At 42.3% G+C, this 23,230-nt stretch overlaps 1 protein-coding gene across 3 annotated transcripts in view; it reads right to left on the reverse strand.

Annotated features, from left to right (window-relative positions):
- The window catches only part of ATP9B (ATPase phospholipid transporting 9B (putative)), a 383,456-nt gene that overhangs the window by 284,207 nt on the left and 76,019 nt on the right, over positions 1–23,230 (reverse strand). For all 3 annotated transcript variants that reach the window (XM_073678911.1, XM_073678910.1, XM_073678909.1), the window contains exon 7: positions 9,380–9,431. In XM_073678911.1, the coding sequence (XP_073535012.1) occupies positions 9,380–9,431 (52 nt within the window). The remainder of the gene's footprint in view (positions 1–9,379; positions 9,432–23,230) is intronic.

A 23,230-nucleotide genomic window follows, 5' to 3' on the forward strand; every position in this document is an offset into this window, starting at 1 on the left:
CTAGCCGCATCACTTGTAAAGGAGATGTGTTCATGTCTGGCCGCTGCTGGTGATAACCTAATGACAGATGATCAGTATGAATGCTGGATGTCACACCCCCACCGATCTGATATTGATATCTATCCCACAGAAAGATTATTAATATCATATGCCTGGATGATATAATTCTTATTCATAATTGAATAACAACATTAAATATTTACTAAAATCTATTATTAATTATCTGATCTATTTACTAAATTAGACATGTCAGGAGAGGCAAACAGTTCCTCATAAATGGGTAACTAAAGTAAAAAAAAAAAAAAATAGAAAATTCTGTCATATTTTAGCCACATGTCTAAAGTTTTGTTTAGTGATAGTTGGGATCCTGGAACCTCTCCAAGTGTTGCAATGAAGCAGAAGACCTCAGCTAATCCTCAGGGAGCGGGAAGAGTTGTGTTCGGACTCTCAGTCTGTACCCCTCCTTGCTGGCGCTCTGAAGCTCAGCTGTTTCTGTCCCACTATGGTCAAAACTTTGGACATCATTTTTCAAAAGTTTATTTCCAGAATTTATAAACTAGCACAGATATGACAGACAGAACCTAAGATAAAAACAAAATTAGCAAATACCCTGTAATAAGTAAGTAGTGTATTTTTCAGACTATAAGACGCACTTTTTTCCTCCAAAATTTTGGAGGAAAATGGGGGGTGCGTCTTATAGTCCGAATGTTGGGGGGGGGGTGTATATACATGTTGGGTGTGGGGGGAGCGGTAGTGGTGGAGGAGCGGGGCAGAGGAGGCAGCAGCCGCCCGCTGCAGTCTACACTGTCCCCGCTGCTAAAGAAAATGCCGTCCTCTGCAGCGTGTTCACATGGACATTACCTTTTAGATCTTCTCATATAGGTACCATACACATGATCAGTTTTTAAATACATCAGATAGGGACTGCTCTGATCTGGGTTACCTTGACGTTGGTAGAGAGGCTTAGTATACATTTTTTGCAAAAAACATGTCAACTAAATACCCTGTTTTTTATCACCTTTTTACTAGCACTTGCTGTTTACTGTTACTTTTTTACAACAGAGTATTTTTATACGTTTGTTTAACTGTGTTCTTGTGTGTTTCAGTCTTTTGGTGGTGTGAACACAGTCCTACAGACTTTTTCACTGTGTGCATGGCCCATGTGTTTGTATTCAATTCAATTTGTTTCTTGCTTTTGCAAGATTAGAGAGGTCTCCACCCCTCCCTTGTGGGCCATGCACATAAAATGCCGTCCTCTGCAGCGTGTTCACATGGACATTAACTTTTAGATCTTCTCATATAGGTACCATACACATGATCAGTTTTTAAATACATCAGATAGGGACTGCTCGGATCTGGGTTACCTTGACGTTGGTAGAGCGGCTTAGTATACATTTTTTTGCAAAAAAACGTGTCTACTAAATATCCTGTTTATCACCTTTTTACTAGCACTTGCTGTTTACTGTTACTTTTTTACAACAGAGTATTTTTATACATTTGTTTTACTGTGTTCTTGTGTGTTTCATTGTATGGAAACAACAGCACACAGCCTGATAAGTGACACATCCCTGAATCCTGTGTTTCAGCCTCTATCTCCTGCTGTTCACAGATTACATAGCAAAAACCTGCTGACAGATTCTCTTTAAGTTAAAAAAATAAATACAATTCTACAAGTTTTCTTCACCAGCTAAAATATGAAATGAATGAAGGAAGAATAGTCTGGTAATATTTTGCCTTGGACAAAGCCAAGGATAATGGACGGACCTATATCAACCACTTATATTCCTGTTGACCTTATCAGTACCTGAGCAACTAACACTATGAGGAGATAAGTACTGGTACCATTTTCCTCTTTGCATAAGAGCTCACTTACACAAGTCTATCCTTAGCTTCACCCTCCCTGTTTCCTTTTTAATCTTAATAAATTAAAAATTATAGTTTTACATAAAGGATTCATTGAACCTTTTCACATTTAAATCATTTATGGCTTAACTCAGAGGACAACGACCTATAGCGAAGACTAGAAACCAATGAACCTATTGTGCCAATGCATTTGTAAAGGCTTCTACAAAGAGAAAGCTGTGATTGGCTTTCTTTTTTCCCCTTGAACTTTAAAGGGGTTTTCCCAATATCACAATGTATCCAATATTTTCAGAGCCCTGTTCTCAAAGTTACAAAACCCCAATTCTAGGATCACTGTGGGTCACAGAGGTCAGACCCCCAGCGATCAATAAGGAATCATATCCTATGGAAAGGACATAACTTGCAATTTTGAGAAAACCCATTAAAAGTCAAAATGTACACTGTTACTTGCATGAAACCTGAAGGGTACCTGCTTAAACTGGCAGATCGAGGTCATCATTCTGGCTGGTGAGCCTCCAGTAGTAAATGATTGGGATTTGGAACGTTATTTTTTCTGGAGTGTGGTGTTACACGCATGCCGCTAGGTTCAGATAGGGCGAGACGGGTTTCAGGAATTCTTTGGAATCCTGGGGTAACCGTTACTCAGGGTGACCATAGGCAACAGCTTCTCTCAGGCACACGATAGATTCAATTGCTGACCGGACACATCTGACAAGAGTCTTTTTCAACAATTTAACAGTGGAATTTCACCTGAAGCATGGCCAGTGCAATTCAGGGATATTACAGCAACAATCTTCATTACAGTACAGTCTGAGTTTCTCGAGAAACTGGTTCAAGTAACAATACAGTAGTTTCTTCACAAGGCACAGTATTACAGTCTCTTCAGTAGCATAATTCAGCACAGATTAGATCTCTTAACAGCACACTTCTATGCATACACAACCACAGGCTTTTCCTTCACAAGGACACAGTAGTACACAGCATTCTTTATCCTGCATGAAGATGGAGGGGGGGGTTGATGAGGGAGATGATTCCTGTGACACAATTCCTTCCAGTCCTTATCTTCCTGTCGATAATACTCTGCACTGTTAATTCAGGGAGTTTATCGGACCTGTGTTTAGTTTCTCTCCTGATCTGAATCCTGTTCAGTAACCCTTCTGTCAGATACTGATAACACTACCTTACTCTTCGGCTTCAGCCAGACTACAATAACAAGTTTCCCACTAATCCCCCTGGGGCTCTGCTAAAACACTCCCAGTCTCCTGTGACTGTGTTAACCCCGCTAGTTGCTGGATGTTTCTGAAGCACAACACTTCCGGTCTCCTGTGCTTGTGTTATTTGTAATAGTTGCTAGATGCTTTTGAAGCAACAGCACTACTTCTGCATGTCACACAGGACCTGGTGCCTTATTATGAGTACATCTCCTTTTGACATAAGTATTCTACAGAGAAGTTTTTGAAAGCTGCTTTAGATGGTGGTCCCTCTTATCTCCATCTGAACACCCAAAGTACAATTAGGAAATTTTGGAAAGCAACTTTTTTTTGTGGTACTGACTGTTTTTTTTTTTATGAAAAATACCACAAATCATGGTTCTCAGCTAAATGGGGTAGTATAGGGAAATGGCCTACTGAGGCAAGATTGGCTGCAGACTTTACAAAATCCAAGAGAAATCGGCAACACAGAGTATACAATGTGGATTTGAAAGCTCTAAAATAAAATAATTTATAAAAATAATTACAGGTTGGCATTTGTGACCAGGGCTGTGGAGTCGGTAAGCCAAACCTGCGACTCCGACTCCTCAATTTCCCTTACACCGACTCTGACTTCGACTCCACGACTCCGACATATATTGTTTATATTTAAATAGATAGATAGATAGATAAAGTCATAGAGGGATAGATAGATAGATGGAGGGATGGATAGATAGATAGATAGATAGATAGATAGATAGATAGATAGATAGATAGATAGATAGATAGATAGATAGATAGAGGGATGGATGGATGGATGGATGGATAAATATATGGATAGATAGATGATAGATAGCCATATGAATGGATAGATGAAAGGATGGATAGATAGATAGATAGAGGGATAAATGGAGGGATAGATGGAGGGATAGAAAGAGGAATGGATGGAGGGATGGACAGAGGGATGGACAGAGGGATGGACAGAGGGATGGACAGAGGGATGGACAGAGGGATGGACAGAGGGATGGACAGAGGGATGGACAGAGGGATGGACAGAGGGATGGACAGAGGGATGGACAGAGGGATGGACAGAGGGATGGATAGAGGGATGGATAGAGGGATGGATAGACAGATTAATACATGGAGGGATAGATAAAGGGTGATAGACAGATGACAGCTACAGACAGCAAATAGTACAATGCACATATCGCACATCTAGTTCACACACTGTACAGAGAGCACATAATAATCACCTACAATATTAGCATTAGTTACCTTCCTGTGACAGAGATGAGCAGTAGTACTTTCACTTTCTCACTTTCTCCAGCTCAGGGCCCAGGAATCGGATCCTGTGCAGGGCAGGCACCCCTCCCCCTCCTCTCTCTGGTGAAGACAGCAGAAGACAGAACAGAGGAGGGGAGATTGCCCCCTGCAGTCTGCAGCCGGTGCAGGACGGGAGCACTGCAGCATACAAGTGAGTTTTGATAGGTGCTTGCCCCTGCTTCTAAAGGGGGGAGGGGCAGCTGCCCCCCCTGCCCCTCGATGGCTAGGCCACGATTCACACACAGCGTTTTTGCGGATCTTTTTTTTGCAGTAAAATGCAGTGACTCTGGGCATCCCAGCAAAGTCAATGGGTTTCAAGATATGACATTCAGACACATCACATCGTTTTGTGAGGATCTGTTTTTGGGCTCAAAAACGGATCCTCACAAAGAATGAGCATGTCAGTTTGTGCGGCGTTTTTCTAATCTGCTTTTGCTATTGAAAACATTATCTATGAGCTCAAAAACCTTTCAGGTGATGTGTTTTTTTAAAAAGCTGATCTGCTTTTGCAGCTGAAAAACATATCCTCAAAAAACGCAGCTAAAACGCTGTGTATGAATGTAGCCTTAGATCAGGAATAGAACAGCCATTTATAGGACATTTCATAACTTTCCCAAATTCTTATGAAAAAATATTCCCCACAAACTGCATTGAACTACTGTACCCAATTTATTATATATTTTAGAAGTCGGAGTCAGTCCACCAAAATGAGCACCGACTCCGACTCCACAGCCCTGTTTGTGACGTCACTTGCCTGAAAAAAGACAAGTGTAATTTGCAAATTGCCATCTCCAATTGTCTTTGCTTCTATATGGAAGCAACATTTAATAAACTATTGTTTCTGTTGTATTGTGTAAATTGCATTTTTGTTCTCAGTCCTTTGACTAATCCTCAAAGACTTGTTTCTCCTTTAACAAGATGATTTGCGGTGATAAAGGAAATGTTGGCTTTCTCTCTATCTGTCTAGTGTTTGACTGAGGTTACAGCTTAAAACAATGACTGGATTACAAAAAGGGCAATATTATTCAGCAGCTTAAAATAGGTGTCAAAACATTTCCCGTCCAAGTTAAATCAAATGTTAAAACTGAAATGGGAACTGAGGTGAGGAAACAGATTAAAGTAGTTTGGACAGATTGCTGGCAGTTGCTCATGCCCCGCAGATAAAAGTTTATCTGGCCGTATGTGTAAAACTTCACTCTAGTCATTTGTCATTCTTCACAGCCAAGCAGCGCACTTCACTTCAACAGATCACTACTTTAAACAACTTTCTAAATTCTTAACTCGATACCATAAAGCTACTAAAGCAATCCTAAATTCACAAAGAGACTCCTACTGTTAGGAAGCTTTCACTATATTCAATATAGCCACACTAAATTAACCTGGAGCAAACTGTGTTTCTCCTGATGAAGTTTCTCCTACTTCAAAACGCCTAGAGAATAAACAGCTTAGTTAATTTCACCATTGTCCCTTGGTTTCTTGCATCCAGCATCGGCAGTGGGGACTACTACCCTCATCTTTCTACCATTTAGACATGAAATGCCTGACAGTCTGCTTTCCTGATCTACATGTCTCACACTGGTAATGACCCTTTTCATTTAACCCATTCACGACCTTTGATGTAAACTGAAGTCAAAGGTCGTGTCCGTGCTTTTGATGTGGCCTCACACACCGCACATGATGACTTATTATACCAGCTGTTAACCAGTTAAATTCTGCTGTCAATCATTCACAGTGGGATTTAACATGTACCAGCTGGAAGAGCGTCATTCATCCCGTCCATCGTCAACCCTGTCATGTGATCGCAGGGCACCGATGATTTGTCATGACAGGGGTTTTCCCACGAACAAAAGTATATTTTAATCAACAGATCTTGGAATAATAAGAAGTTCCATAATTGGATGTGTTAAAAAATAAAATGTTCCTGTGCTGAGATAATCTTATAAATGTGCCCCTGCTGTGTACTGTGTAATGGCTGTGTCTGACCGTGCAAGTACACTGTCTGATCATACCACATCTCCTAGGCGGGGGAAGAAGCAAAAGAGTATACAGACATGACAGCATGGGGTCACAGCTGATTCTTTTGTGAGATAAAACATTTCCCTGTCCGTTTTTAAGCAATGTTTTACCTCACAGAGAGAATTGTCTGTGATCCCGTGCTGTCTTGTCTTATACTCTTTGGCTTCCTCCCCTGACCAGGAGCTGTGGTATGATCAGACCATGTCCCTGTACGGTCAGACACAGAACTTCTTATTATTCAAACATCTATTGATTAAAATGTACTTTTGTTTGTGGGAAAACCCCTTTAATTTTAATCAATAGATCTTTGAATAATAATAAGTTCCACAATTAAATGTGTTTAAATAAAATGTCCCTGTGGTGAGATAATCTTATAAATGTGCCCCTGCTGTGTGCTGTGTAATGGCTGTGTCTGACCGTACCACAGGAACTCACCGAAATAAGAGTTAAAAAAGTGCACCAAAATATAAATCAATTTCACAGACTTAACACTATATTAAATAGTCAAGATAAAACATCACTTTTATTATAAATCTCTAAAACCTCAAAGAAGTGAAAAGATAAATAATTAAGCCAATATAATTGTCTGGGAACATCCCATATATTATATAATAGGGGCTATAATAACCTTGATAAATATCTATGTTGTCCCTGCCTTGCTCCCTTTGAGGTCAGGGAAAGCGGTGTCAATCCAAGCCTGCTCTTCAGATTGATAAAGGGATACCACTCTAATGGTCACACTTGGATTGACTTCGCTCGTCCTGACCTGAACGGACTATCTGACCTTTAAGCCAAGTTATACATGTCTTGCTTATTTTTCACTTCTTATGGACACCGAGTATGTTCACCTGATGAACCTTTTTAGGTGAAACGTGTTGAGATTTAGGCATACTTAGTAATGTGATTTATTATTGATTCATGTATTCTTACAGCATAACATACAATGCCTGGGGGAACAAATACATGTAATATCTATCTGCTATCCAGCACATCAGTTTATTATGAGGATATTTATTCATTCAATTTGGAGTTTACTGATCGTACACACATGTACACACCTCTACATGTGGTTCACCCCTGGTTAATTTTTCGGTAAGGTAGTTGGCCTGGATTATTTTTATGTATATATTATCTATCCTGTGGAAGGGCTTCATATGGAAAGTCAGGGATAGCCTTCGTGGAGCAGGGGTGCCATTTGCGTACTGTGCATGGTGCCAACCTCCGCAGCAAGGCAGGGACAACATAACTATTTATCAAGGTTATTATAGCCCCTATTATATTATAGATGGGAGGTTTCCAGACAATTATATTGACCTAATTATTTACCTTTTCACTTTTTAGAGATTTTTAATAAAAGTTGTGTTTTATCTTGACTATTTAAGTGTTAAGTTGGTGAAACTGATCTGAATATACCACAGCTCTTGGGCAAGGGAGGATGCAAAAGAGATTATAAAGAAATTATACAGCAAGACAGCATGGGGTCGCAGCCGATTGTTCACTGCCTGTTTTTAACAATGTTTTACCTCAAAAGAAAGAATTAGCATTGACCCCATGCTGTCCTGTCAGTATACTCTTCTGTTTCCTCCCCTGCCTAGGAGCTGTGGTGTGATCAGACAATGTTCCTGCACAGTCAGACACAGCCATTACACAGTACACAGCAGGAGCACATATATCAGATTATCTCAGCACAGGAATATTTTTTTAAAAATATATCCAATTGTGAAAATAACTATTATTCCAAGATCTATTGATTAAAATGTACTTTGTTCATGGGGCAACCCCTTTAAAGCTGTCCTAGTCGTAAGCGACAAGTCTGCAGTCACTCTATGTGACTGCGGACTTATGAATCCTCCCAGCACACGCACTGTGAGGATCTCCGATGCAGACAGCAGGCAGTCATATGATTTGTATACTTCATGACACATTCTAACTAGACTGTATCCAACCTCGCTCAATACACTTGCATTGAGCGAAACTGCGCCCATCTAGTTGGCACATGACCGGATGTATGCCAATAGCATACTTTTGGTCAAGTGCCTGCTGGTGCCAGAGAATCCTCACAGCATGCAGTGCACTAGCTGTGAAGATTCACAAGTCTGCAGTCATATTGTGACAGCAGACTTGTAGCTTAAGACTGGACAACTCCTTTAATCATCATGCATAGCTCATTCCATTTATGAGGAACCGAATTTACCAGAATCTGTTGCAATCTAAAAGCCATGGCGCCATTGTGGTCTATGGCTGTGTCTTGAAATGCAGCTCAATCTCACTCACTAAATTGGGACTGAGCGGCAGGACCAGACCCAACCTATGAAAAAGGTTGCACTATGCACGATTTGTGAACAATCAGATCTCATACAACCCTTTTAAAGGGTTTGTCCACTACTTTGACATTGATGCCCTATCCATAGAATAGGGCATCAATGTATGATCGGCCGGGGTCCCACACGCGGCACCCCCGTCGATCAGCTGTTATCAGTGATGTCGGCAGCGGCAGCCAGCAGGAAGTCCTTGTCTGCGGTGCTTGGCCGTCAAGTTATAGTGGTCGCCACTTGTAACTGCACATCCGCCTCCCATTCAATTGAATGGGAGGCAGCTGTGCAATTACAAGCGGCGGCCACTACAAGTTGACGGCCAAGCACGGCAGGTAAGGACTTCCGGCCGGCGGCCGCTGCCACCGGTACCAGCTGATCGGCGGGGGTGCCCCGTGCGGGATCCCGGCCGATCATACACTAATGCCCTATCCTATGGAAAGGGCATCAATGTCAAAGTAGTGGACAACTTCTTTAATCTCAATATAATTAAAAATAAATAAGATTAAAAAAAACAAGTTCGTTATGGAGGGTCCACAGAACAACTTTGCCCAAACATATTAAATTAGTCTTTTAAAATATTCAGATATATTTGAAGAAGCCTGCAACTATGAGAATAAATTGGCAACTAAGTCTTCCATGTTATATTTTGTTTTAAAAAGACATTTGACATACCAGTTTTCTCTGAAGTCCTGAGAAACACCATGTCAGCTGGGATTCTTTGATTCTGCAAATAAATAAATGGTTGCATAAAAAAATAATTCCGATCCAGATATGCAATATGGTTCTAGCATCCAAAGGTCGCAAACAGGATTGAAATGCAATTAAGATAGGATTTATCCTGGTACTTTATATTCTGCATTTGCAATTTAGAAATCAATATTTTAAAAAATTATACAATAAATAAGTAACAGTTAAGCCTCTCAGGTACTTCCAATTGGTGAAGGGTCTGTGCGCACAATGAATATTAATGTAGACAGATTATTTTATCTTGTGTAAATTTGTGCAGATTGTAATAGTAACAATTACACACTGGACACACAGGCCTGCTCTATGCTTCAAAAAGCAGATGAAACAATATGACTGCTATATTAATTTCTTACAAAATAATAGCTTATGTGAACCTACAAATACATACACAACAACATAATAACATAGTTCAAGACAACTTTATTAGAATCCGAAAATTAAAAATAGGGAAATGGAAACAAATCCCACAAGTGGAGACAATTGCAGGGGGTATATACTATAGTAGATGATCAGCAGTGGTCACAAAAAATACATGATAATAAATATCAGCATAATGCATGATTAAATAGACTAAGTCAAGAGGGCCACTGAATAAAAAAAAAAAAAAGGTGGTATCAAATTCATATGTTAAGTATGATGATCCGCATACAAAAGAATCCATCACTAAATGTCATGATCATAGAGAATATAGAGAATCCAATAAAACACCAAAAACAAAATATACAAAAAAGTATATCAACGGAAATATAGAAATAATGTGACAGTGCACATCAAGTAATCAGAACTGATAAATGGAAAATGATCATACACTGAACAATGTGGTCAGTAAGCAGGTACACCAGACCACAGGACAAATTTAAAAAGGCAAGATTAAAGTGACAGTGCATATAAAAGAGTAACCTACCCAGGGAGAGCAGTTACATGTGATTGAAATATAACCATAAGGTCAAAAACAGTACTGGGACATTTAAAGTGCCCTAGATGGCAAAACGCGCATTGGGAGATGGCAGTGCGGGTATACTAAGCTCTAGCTTATGGTGGCAAGTTTATCCTTTCTAACATCAGAACTTTAAATGTCTATTTAATCATGCATTATACTGTTATTTATTTATTATCATGTATTTTTTGTGACCACTGCTGATCATCTGCTATAGTATATTCCCCCTGTAATTGTCTCCACCTGTGGGATTTGTTCCCCTGTTTCCCTATTTTTAATTTTCGGATTCTAATAAAGTTGTCTTGAACTATGTTATTATGTTGTTGTGTATCTATTAGAAGGTTCATTCCAATTTGAGGATTACACAACATTATATGATTAATTTCTTACACTATTGATTAAAATAATAGTTTATTACAAGTATTCTGGATTTTGCATTAGGTTACATATAGTAATGATCGAGCGTGTTCTACTAGCCTCTCGAGTATTTTGGCATGCTCGGCAATTCTTTCTATGTCGCCGCGCTTCCAAGTGTCACGGCTGTTTGACAGCTGTGACACATGCAGAGATTGTCTGTCAGACAGGCAATCTCTACATGTGCACAGCTGTCAACCAGCCGTGACACTTGCAGGCGCGGTGATACTAAAAGAAATGCCGAGCATGCCAAAATACTCGGCGAGCACCCAAGAGTGCTCATCGAAGGGGTTATCAGAACACGCCTGATCATCACTAGTTGCATACACAAGTGCAATCAAGAAACTTGATATAGAAAGCACCTTTCTGCTGGTCACAACCTTCGATTTTTATCCAATTATGGCATTAAATAGCGTATCTCATCAAGGATCAAGATCCAGAGACCTCAAGATAGCAGTTGATTCTGATAGGGAACGTTACCTCTGAAATTGACACCACAAGAAAAACTTAAAGGCATTCTGTCACCAGATTGTTCCTTCTCCTCTGACAGCAGCATAATGTAGGAAAAGAGACCCTGATTCTAATGATGTGTCACTTAGATTACTGGGTGCAGCAATTGTTACACAGAGTTTTTAGATGAAGCATGCAGTAGCTCAGAAACCTGCTTCCACCCACACCACAGCTTTCTGTGTACACTGTATATTGACAGTAAACTGCTAATCAGAGGAAGGGGCGTGGTTGGACCAGGGCTCACAAGAGCTGTTGTCCAGGCAGTGATAATCTCCTGGTGATAAAACATTCATTGTATGGAAACATTAGCACACAGTCTAATAAGTGACACATCCCTGAAATTTGTGCCTCAGCCCCTACCTCATGTTGTCCTCAGATTACATAGCAAAAACCTGCTGACACATTCCCTTTAAGGCAGCCACGTGTATTGGACTTAAGTTGGCCGAACTCACTGGTATCGGAACAAGAGTCCAATGTGTATGGGGCCTCCCAACTTTCACGGATAGATTTTGTATGATCTCATAGGGAACACAGGAGCACTCAGCCAGGCTTAGCGTACCAGTATATGGAATGGTTGGGAGAGGTAGCTTTTGATCTAAATATCATTCAGTCAGCAGTTATCTAATGTGTATGGAGGACTTTAGGATTAAATATGAACATTTAAATAAATTGACATCTGTTTAATACATGGATATTTATTAGCAACTTTGCACTATAGTTAATAGAGAGAATCCCAGTAGGAGGATCGGCCTCTATAATGTCCATATATCAAACCAAAGAATACAATATTAGTCCCATCAAAGTTTTTATCTTCTTAATATATTGCAGTCATCATATTATATAGCACTGTGTACCTAAAATTGCTTATTTTGCCTTTTTACCCAGATAATTCTTTTCTTTTCTCTGCTCTATGTAGAAACAGGAAATGTCTTTTCCCTGTAAAAATCATTTCCCTCTTCCACTCTGACCCGGCTGCTCCGCTCCTCCCCCTGCCATAGACTTCTGCAGTGACTAATGACTCATACAGGGAAAATTGACCTCCTGTTTCTACATAGAGCTTAGAAGGATTCAGCTAGTCAGTTTTTAATCACGTGTTCTCACAGAACAAATGAAAAACAGAAGAATTAGCTGGGTAAAAGGACAAAATGAGCAATTATAAGTGCACAGTGCTATATATTATAATGACTACAATATATTAAGAGGATAACAAATTTGCTGGGAGTGCTTCTTTAAATATAGTCTATTCATACAGTTTAAAATAATTCATATATTCAATGGTTGCTTAAAGCTGAATGTAAAAAGGGCTGTTGTATTCTTTGGTTTGTGTATAATGAAGTCATAACAGCCAGCAACTGTTCACATTGGCATCATTCTCTTAGGAGGTGCTCGTCAGTCTTTGCTCTTTAATAGTATTCATATGTCCTTATAAAGCATAAGGGAAAGAAAAAAAACAATATGTTCACACCTTAGGCCATGATAACTTATGATGGAAGAAACTACAGTAAATCCACAAAAAAATCTACAGTATATAAATATACAAATTTAGATAAGGATTTTGACATTCTCAGAACAATAAATAAGGTTTTGTAATTATTATTAAGAAAGTGGTTGTCACAGGGATACCGCGACAGAGAGGAGTCAGAAGATCGCGGCATCTGGTTACACAAACTCCTGCACTGATTAGAACTGCTTCACCATCCTATTAAACACTGCAGGTGTTCCTTCCTTGGTCATTGCAAGGGTTAATCATTTCAGTTGATCTCCTGGAGCTTATATCCTGGATAGTGTTGAGCGATACCTTCCGATATCAGGAAATATCGGATCGGATTGGATCGGGCCGATACCCAAAAAGTATCGGATATCGCCGATTCCGATACCGGTAACCAATGCAAGTCAATGGGACACAAATATCGGAATGAAAATAAACCCTTTCTTTCCTTGTAGGTTAATTCTACATGAAGTAAAACAACTAAGAATAATGTAGAATGTATTGGGGGAGGTGGATGCCCAAATCGATGGGAACAGTGCTCACAGTGAAACATGAAAAGCCGGCAATTCAGCAGCGGCATACACCGGTACCCGACAATTTAGAACAGAAAGAATAGAGCTTCACACATAGATTAGATAGAAACATGTCAGTCACATATATATGAAGTACAGTAACAGTGTTGGTTACTGTACTTCTCATTTAGTGTAAAGGATTTATTAAAAAAAATATTAGTGTTTCATGCACCGTCTCTTTAAAAAAGCCGGCCGGCAATTCAGCAGCGGTACCCGACAATTTAGAATAGAAAGAATAGAGAATCACACATAGATTAGATAGATAGAAACATGTCAGTCACATATATATGAAGTACAGTGACAGTGTTGCTTACTGTACTTGTCATTTAGTGTAAAGGATTTATTTAAAAAAATATTAGTGTTTTCATGCACCGTCTCTTTAACCCCTTAACAACATCTGACATACTAATACGCGTCTGTGCCCTGGAACTTAAGAGCCAGACCCGTATTAGTACGTCATGGCGATTGCGCGCGCACACAGGCTGAGCGGGCGCGATCGCCGCTGGGTGTCAGCTGATTGTCACAGCTGACACCCGATACTATGTGCAGGGAGCGGCCCTGCACCGCTCCCAGCACATTAACCCCCGCGATGCTGCGATCGAAGTCGATCGCAGCATTGAGGGGGCAAGGGGAGGTGATCGCAGATACTCACCTCCTCTTCCGGCTTCCAGCGCTGTCTGCAAAGGCTTCCCGGGTGTTGCCATGACGACCCGATGTCGTCATGACAACATCCGGGTCACCAGGCAGCAGGAAGAGTGTTTGGACATGCGCAGTGCATCTCCAAACAATCTTCTCCCCATCCAGCGCTGACAGCCTGCATGACACAGGGATGGTGCTGCATTCCTGTGCCATGCAGGCGATCAGAGAAAAAAAAATGAAAGTCCCAGAGTGGGACAGAGTAAAAAAGCGTAAAAACACCCAGAAAGTGAAAAAAAAAATAAAAAATTGCAAAAAAAAATTTGCAAAAAAAAAAAAATAATAATAATCCACCAAAAATAAAAGTATAATGTACCCATCAATAAATATTATTATAAAAAAAAACAAAAGTACACATATTTGGTATCACCGCGTCCGGAACAACCTGACCTATAAAACTTAACCCCTTCAGTGAAAACGGTAAAAAAAAAAAAAAAAAAAACCGAAGCAAAAAACAATGCTTTATCACCATACCGCCAAACAAAAAATGGAATAACACGCGATCAAAAAGACAAATATAAATAAAAATGGTACCGCTGAAAAAGTCATCTCGTCCCGCAAAAAACAAGCCAACATACAGCTCCATCAGCCGAAAAATAATAAAGTTATAGCTCTCAGAATAAAGCTATGCTAAAAAATATTTTTTTCTATAAAATTGCTTTTATTATGTAAAAGTGCAAAACATAGAAAACCGATATAAATGTGGTACAGCTGTAAATGTACTGACCCGAAGAATAAAGCTACCTTATCAATTTTACCACACGTGGAACAGAATAAAAAAAAAAAAAAAAAAAAACAATTCCTGAATTGTTGGTTTTTGTTTATTCTGCCTCCCAAAAATCGGAATAGAAAGCGATCAAAAAATGTCACGTGCCTGAAAATGGCACCAATAACAACGTCAACTCATCCCGCAAAAAACAAGCCGTCACATGACTGTCTGCCAAAATCTGGAAAAATTATAGCTCTCAAAATATGGCGATGCAAAAACTAGATTTTACAAAAAATGCGTCTTTTAGTGTGTGACAGCTGTCAGTCATAAAAACCCCATATGATTCTGGTACTGCTGTAATCACATCGACCCGAAGAATAAAGTTGTCTAATCACTTATACCGCACGAGGAACGGCGTCAAAAATAAACTCTTGGGTGAGGATTGGGCTAGTGTTAGGGCTGGGTTTGGGGTTAGGGTTGTGCTAGGGTTAGGGTTGTGCTACGGTTAGGGTTGTGCTACGGTTAGGGTTGTGCTACGGTTAGGGTTGTGCTACGGTTAGGGTTGTGCTACGGTTAGGGTTGTGCTACGGTTAGGGTTGTGCTACGGTTAGGGTTGTGCTACGGTTAGGGTTGTGCTACGGTTAGGGTTGTGCTACGGTTAGGGTTGGGGTTGGGGTAAGGGTTGGGGTTAGGGTTGTGATGGGGTTGGGATTTTTTTTCAAAAGAAAAAAAGATGACGATATGGCGACTAGTGTTGAGCGCAAGTGCTCGCTACTTGAGTTTGCATCGGGTGCTCTGGTATGCATTGAGTATCGTGGGTATTTGAGTGACATGCTCGAGTCTCTGCCCCATAGGCTTCGCGGCCAAAAAAACTTTACAGGGATTGCCTGCCATGCACGAGCGATCCCCGCATGTTTTTTTTTGGGTGTCTAATAACCGTGAAACATGGGGAGCAGGGACTCGAGCATGTCACTCGAGCACACGCTGTACATGGTGCATACCTGAGTACCCGATGCAAACTCAAGTAGTGAGCACTTGCGCTCAAGACTAATGACAACTTATTCAATATGATGACCTAATGTAAACAAATTCTGTGTCGTACCTCTGGGTTCAAAATGTTCACTATACACCTTAATAAAATCCTTGAGGGGTATAGTTTCCAAAATGGGGTCACTTGTGGGGGAGCTCCACTGTTTAGGCACATCACGGGCTCTCCAAACGCAACATGGTGTCCGCTAACAAATTGAATGGAAAATCGGCTCAAATTGTTAGCGGACACCATGTTGCGTTTGGAGAGCCCCTGCGTGCCCAAACATTGGAGCTCCCCCACAAGTGACCCCATTTTGGAAACTAGACCCCCCAAGGCACCTATCTAGATGCATAGTGAGCACTTGGAACCCCCAGGTGCTTCACAAATTGATTCATAAAAATGAAAAAGTGTTGTTTTTTTTCACTTTTTCATTTTTACGAATCAATTTGTGAAGCACCTGGGGGTTCCAAGTGCTCACTATGCATCTAGATAGGTGCCTTGGGGGGTCTAGTTTCCAAAATGGGGTCACTTGTGGGGGAGCTCCAATGTTTGGGCACACAGGGGCTCTCCAAACGCAACATGGTGTCCGCTAACAATTTGAACCGATTTTATATTCAATTTGTTAGCGGATACCATGTTGCATTTGGAGAGTCCCTGTGTGCCCAAACATTGGAGCTCCCCCACAAGTGACCCCATTTTGGAAACTAGACCCCCCAAGGCACCTATCTAGATGCATAGTGAGCACTTGGAACCTCTAGGTGCTTCACAAATTGATTCGTAAAAATGAAAAAGTGAAAAAAAAAACACATTTTCATTTTTACGAATCAATTTGTGAAGCACCTGGGGGTTCCAAGTGCTCACTATGCATCTAGATAGGTGTCTTGGGGGTCTAGTTTCCAAAATGGGGTCACTTGTGGGGGAGCTCCAATGTTTGGGCACACAGGGGCTCTCCAAACACAACATGGCGTCCGCTAATTATTCAAGCAAATTTTACAATCAAAAAGTCAAATGGCGCTCCTTCCCTTCCGAGCCCTGCCGTGCGCCCAAACAGTGTTTTTTCCCCACATATTGGGTATCTGCGTGCCCAGGGGAAATTGCACAACAAATTTTGGGGTCCATTTTTTCTGGTTACCCCTGTGAAAATAAAAAAAATTGGGTCTAAAGTAACATTTTTGTGAAAAAAGTTAAATGTTCATTTTTTTCTTCCACATTCAAAAAATTCCTGTGAAGCACCTGAAGGGTTAATAAAGTTCTTGACTGTGGTTTTGAGCACCTTGAGGGGTGCAGTTTTTAGAATGGTGTCACTTTTGGGTATTTTCTGTCATAAAGACCTCTCAAAGTGACTTCAAATGTGATGTGGTCCCTAAAAAATGGTTTTGTAAATTTTGTTGGAAAAATGAGAAATCGCTGGTCAACTTTTAACCCTTATAGCTCCCTAACAAAAAAAAATTTGGTTCCAAAATTGTGCTGATGTAAAGTAGACATGTGGGAAATGTTATTTATTAACTCTTTTGTGTGACATATCTCTCGGATTTAAAGGCATAAAAATTCAAATTTTGAAAATTGCTAAATTTTCGCCAAATTTCCGTTTTTTTCACAAATAAACGCAAGTGATATCGAAGAAATTTTACCACAATCACGAAGTACAATATGTCACGAAAAAACAATCTCAGAATCAGGGGGATCCGTTGAAGCGTTCCAGAGTAATTACCTCATAAAGTGACAGTGGTCAGAGATGTAAAAATTGGCCTGGTCATTAACGTGCAAACCACCCTCGGGGCTTAAGGGGTTAAAAAAGCCGGCCGGCAATTCAGCATCTGTACCCGACAATTTAGAATAGAAAGAATAGAGAATCACACATAGATTAGATAGATGGAAACATGTCAGTCACATATATAAGAAGTACAGTGATAGTGTGGATTACTGTACTTGTCATTTAGTGTTAAAATAAAGGATTTAATAAAAAAAAAATTGGCGTGGGGTTCCCCCTAATTTTAGTCTCTAGCGGAGGTTAAGCAGACGGCTGGGGCAGATGTTTGAAGCCTGGGAAGGGGGTAATACCCACGGAGCTTCCCAGGCTACTAATATCAGCCCCCAGCTGAATACCTAGCCTTTACTAGCTATTAAAATGGGGGACCCCCCCCCAAAAAAATGACGTGGGGTCCCTCCTATTTTAATAGCTAGCAAAGGCTAGGCAGACAGCTGGGGGCTGATATTAATAGCCCAGGAAGGGTGCCATGAACATTGGCCCCCTCCCAGGCTAGAAACACCAGCCGTCAGCCGCCCCAGAAATGGCGCATCCATAGGATGCGCCAATTCTGGCACTTAGCCTCGCTCTTCCCACTGCCCTGTAGCAGTGGCAGTGGGGTAATAGGGCTGGGGTTGATGTCAGCTTATCATGCCAGCTGACATCAAGCCCAGGTTAGTAATGGAGAGGCGTCTATAAGACACCCCCATTACTAACCCCATAGTCAAAGTTAAAAAAAACACAAACACCCAGAATAAAATCCTTTAATTGAAATAAACACACAATTCTTTATTGTTCTAAATTAAACCATACTTACCGTCACACCCATTCCAGCTGAAGCCAACGATCTCCTGCAATAAAAATAAAATAATAAAGCAACATCATCCTTACCTTCCCATGGTTCCCAGGACAGCTTCAGCTCTGCTACATCGAGATGACAGGCTGGACCGCAGCAGAACGCTGCCATCCAGCCTGTCAACCCGCAGACACTGAGAAGCGCAGGCATGCTTGCGCTCCTCAGTGTCTGGCTGTGACGGCATCCAGATGAGCCGACAATGAACTCCGCTCACCTCATGCACGTCACTGACAGCGTGGGAGAATTCTCCTGCACATGCGGTGACCGTAAGAGACTCGGCTCATCAGGATGCCGTCACAGAATGACACTGAGGAGCGCAAGCATGCCTGCGCTTCTCAGTAACCGCGGGATGACAGGCTGGATGGCAGCGTTCTGCAGGTCCAGCCTGTCATCTCGATGTAGCAGAGCTGAAGCTGTCCTGGGAACCATGGAAAGGTAAGGGTGATGTTGCTTTATTATTTTTCTTTTATTGCAGGAGATCGTTGGCTTCAGCTGGAATGGACGTGATGGTAAGTATGGTTTAATTTAGAACAATAAAGAATTGTGTGTTTATTTCAATTAAAGGACTTTATTCTGGGTGTTTTTTTTTAAAATACTTTACTAGAAATTCATGGCGGTCATGTCTAATATTGGCGTGACCCCATGAATTTCGGGCTGATAATGCCAAGCTGGCCCTAACCCCTTTATTACCCAGTGAGCCACCGCACCAGGGCCCTGGATGAGTTGGGTACAGAGCCAGAAGATGGCGCTTCTATGAACGCGACATTTTCCGGGGTGGCTGCGGACTGCAATTTGCAGCGGGGGGGGGGCCCAGAAAGCTTGGGCCTCCCTGCGCTGCAGATTTCAGCCCCCAGCTGCCTAGTTGTACCTGGCTGGACACAAAAATAGGGCGAAGCCCCACGTATTATATTTTTTTTAATTATTTCATGAGATTCATGAAATAATTAAGAAAAAAAGGGCTTCCCTATATAGTTGTGTCCAGCCAGGTACAAATAGGCAGCTGGTGGTTGGGGGCAGCCCGTTCCTGCCTGCTGTACCTGGCAGGACACAAATATAGTGCGAAGCCCCACGTCAATTTTTTTAAAATTATTTCATGAAATAATTAAAAAAAAAAAAAAAAGGGCTTCCCTATATTGTTGTGTCCGGCCAGGTACAAATAGGCAGCTGGTGGTTGGGGGCAGCCCGTTCCTGCCTGCTGTACCTGGCTGGACACAAATATAGGGCGAAGCCCCACATCAATTTTTTTTTAATTATTTCATGAATTTCCTGAAATAATTTAAAAAAAATTGACGTGGGGCTTCTCCCTCTTTTTGTGTCCAGCCAGGTACAACTAGGCAGCTGGGGGATGGAATCTGCAGCGCAGGGAGGCCCAAGCTTTCACCCCCCCCCCGCTGCAAATTGCAGTCCGCAGCCACCCCGGAAAATGGCGCGTTCATAGAAGCTGGATGCTGTACCTGGCTGGCATACAAAAATATGGCAAAGCCCACGTTAAAATTTTTGGGAAAAATTAATTAAAAAATAAATAATAATATAAGGACTGCATCTTTATTAACTCCTCAAATGTCATTTAGTGTTAAAATAAAGGATTTATTTAAAAAAAAAATTGGCGTGGTATCCCCCATAATTTTAGTCTCTAGCGGAGGTTAAGCCGACGGCTGGGGCAGATGTTTGAAGCCTGGGAAGGGGGTAATACCCACGGAGCTTCCCAGACTATTAATATCAGCCCCCAGCTGAATACCTAGCCTTTACTACCTATTAAAATGGGGGACCCCCCCAAAAAAATGACGTGGGGTCCCCCCTATTTTAATAGCTAGCAAAGGCTAGGCAGACAGCTGGGGGCTGATATTAATAGCCCAGGAAGGGTGCCATGAATATTGGCCCCCTCCCAGGCTAGAAACACCAGCCGTCAGCCGCCCCAGAAATGGCGCATCCATAGGATGCGCCAATTCTGGCACTTAGCCTCGCTCTTCCACGCTGCCCTGGTGCGGTGGCAGGGGTTAATAGTGGTGGGGTTCATGTCAGCGCCAGCTGCCATGAAGCCCAGGTTAGTAATGATGGGCGTCTATAAGACACCCCCATTACTAATCTACAAAGTGTTAAAAAGAAAAAAACACACACTACACCCAGAAAAAAAAAAATTATTTGAAATAAAACACACCATTTTATTTAATTCTTAGTTTACTAAAAAAAAAATAGATACCTGTCCACGTTCCTGCGCTGATCTCCCATGCACAGCTGTCACATCTGGAGATGGTGACAGCTGTGCATGGCTGCTGTAAGCTCACGCTGCCAGGAACACGTCCGCTCCCGGCAGCAAAGGAGCTAACCGGAGCAGCGCTGCCTGAACTCCGGCGAACCCGCTTATGCAGTGACGGGGCTGCTTTACGGCCCCGTCATTCTAGCGGCGGCAGCGCTTCAGAGCGGTCACATTCTATGTGGCTGCTCTAAACTGGAGATCATCGTGGGACACTCGTGGACTACTACGGAGGGGTAAGGATAAGGTTGTGGTTTATTATTTTACATTTTATTACAGGAGATCGATGGCTTCGGGGAATTAGGTGTCTAGGTGAGTATAGGTGTATTTTTTTATTTTTTACTTTATTTTAGGTGGCGATCGGTGGGGACAGGTAATGTATGAACTAATTTATTGTAGGTAACCACTGGCCACCAATGACATGTATTTAAAATTTATTGGGGACACAGTAGGGCAATTTAAATAGCAGGATCAGGCTGATGGGAACTACTGCTCCCATCGAGCTGATTCTGCTGGCACGAGTGGACGGGGGACAGACATAGGCCGATGGGAGTAGTAGTGTCACATCGGCCTATGTCTGCCTGCACGCACACACCCCCCAGACACCGCGCACACCCGCACACACTCGCAGACATCGCACAGACACCGCGCACACACCCGCAGACATCGCAGACACCGCACACACTCGCAGACATCGCACAGACACCGCACAGACACCGCAAACACTCGCAGACATCGCACAGACACCGCACACACTCGCAGACATTGCACAGACACCGCACACACTCGCAGACATCGCACAGACACCGCGCACACACTAATCATGACGGGCTGATGGTCTGGGAGGTGAGGCTGACCTGTGCGGCCGTGGGAAAGTTCATGTGAGTTCATGCAATGCAGTCAAGCATGAACTCACATGAACCCTCTGAGGGCACCGCGGCGACTTCAAATGAACAGCTGATCAGCATCACCTGATACCTCAGCTGTTCATTTGAAATAACCGGAGGGAAAGCTCAGCACAGAACGGGAAAGCCGGCGGTGAAGTCTTTTCACTGCCGGCTTCCCCGCCCGGGTCCTTCGCTCCCCGCTCGGTCCTAACTTACGATCGGGATGGGAGGTGGCGAGGGGAGCGGAGGATCGGGGTGGGAGGCTGCGGGGAAGCAGTATGGGGCTGTGTGATTGTTTAAAAGCCGGCTGCTTTTTACCGCCCGCCGGCTTTTAAACAATCAGGAGAATTCTCTCACGCTGGGATGGCATTCTGATGACAGGCTGGATCGCAGCTGAGTGCTGCCATCCAGCTTGTCATCCTTCAGAGACACTGCAGAGCGCAGGCATTATGGGAACTTCCGATTCCGGTATTCGATATTGTAAAAGTATCGGAATTCCGATACCGCGAATATCGGCCGATACCCGATATTTCAGTATCGGAATGCTCAACACTAATCCTGGATTATCTCAGCTGTTCGGTGAAGGCCACTCTCCTCTGACATACAGTGAAGGAAATAAGTATTTGATCCCTTGCTGTTTTTGTAAGTTTGCCCACTGACAAAGACATGACCAGTCTATAATTTTAAGGGTAGGTTAATTTTAACATTGAGAGATAGAATATCCAAAAAAAAAATAAAAAAAATAAGAAAATTACATTGCATAAATTAGATATTTATTTTTTGCATTTTGCAGTGAGAAATAAGTATTTGATCCCTCTGGCAACCAACACTTAAAGGGGTTGTTCAGTACTTTTAAAAATATGCCAATGTGTTTTAATGATAAATAGAAGCTTCTTTCTAATTACCTCCTGGTGCTGTTTCTGCCTGTGAGCGGCGCTATCGGTGGCCGCTCACAGGCAGCGTGTGACCCCCCGCTGACGTCACGTCAAGTGAGGCGTGACTCAGTGCTGGGGTCCCGGCGGTGGCAGCTGGGATGTGGGCGGGGCTATTCCCTGCATCACACCCAGCATCCACTACACGCTTTCCCAATGAATGGGGACAGGGAGAGCGCAATGCGGATGCCGGGTGTGACGCGTGGGGTAACCCAACCCACAACCCAGCAGCCACCGGTGGAACGCGGAAGAGGGACCCTCGGCTGCCGGCTGCAGCCGGGGCCATGTGCTGCATGTGAGCGGCCGCCGATAGCGCCGCTCACAGGCAGAAACAGCACCAGGAGGTAATTAGAAAGAAGCTTCTATTTATCATTAAAACACATTGGCATATTTTTAAAAGTACTGGACAACCCCTTTAATACTTGGTGGAAAAACCCTTGTAGGCAAGCACAGCAGTCAGACATTTTTTGTAGTTGAAGATGAGGGTTGCGCACATGTCGGGAGGAATTTTGGTCCACTCCTCTTTTCAGATCATCTCTAAATTATTCAGATTTTGAGGCTGTCGCTTGGCAACTCGGAGATTCAATTCCCTCCATAAGTTTTCTATGGGATTAAGGTCTGGAGACTGGCTAGGCCACTCCATGACCTTACTGTGCTTCTTTTTGAGCCACTCCTTTGTAGACTGGGCTCTATGTTTTGGGTCATTGTCTTGCTGGAAGACCCAGCCACGACCCATCTTCAAT

The sequence above is a fragment of the Phyllobates terribilis genome, unplaced genomic scaffold (genome assembly GCF_046119375.1).
Source record: "Phyllobates terribilis strain yellow unplaced genomic scaffold, ASM4611937v1 Scaffold_4__5_contigs__length_816908805, whole genome shotgun sequence".
Taxonomy (NCBI): domain Eukaryota; kingdom Metazoa; phylum Chordata; class Amphibia; order Anura; family Dendrobatidae; genus Phyllobates; species Phyllobates terribilis.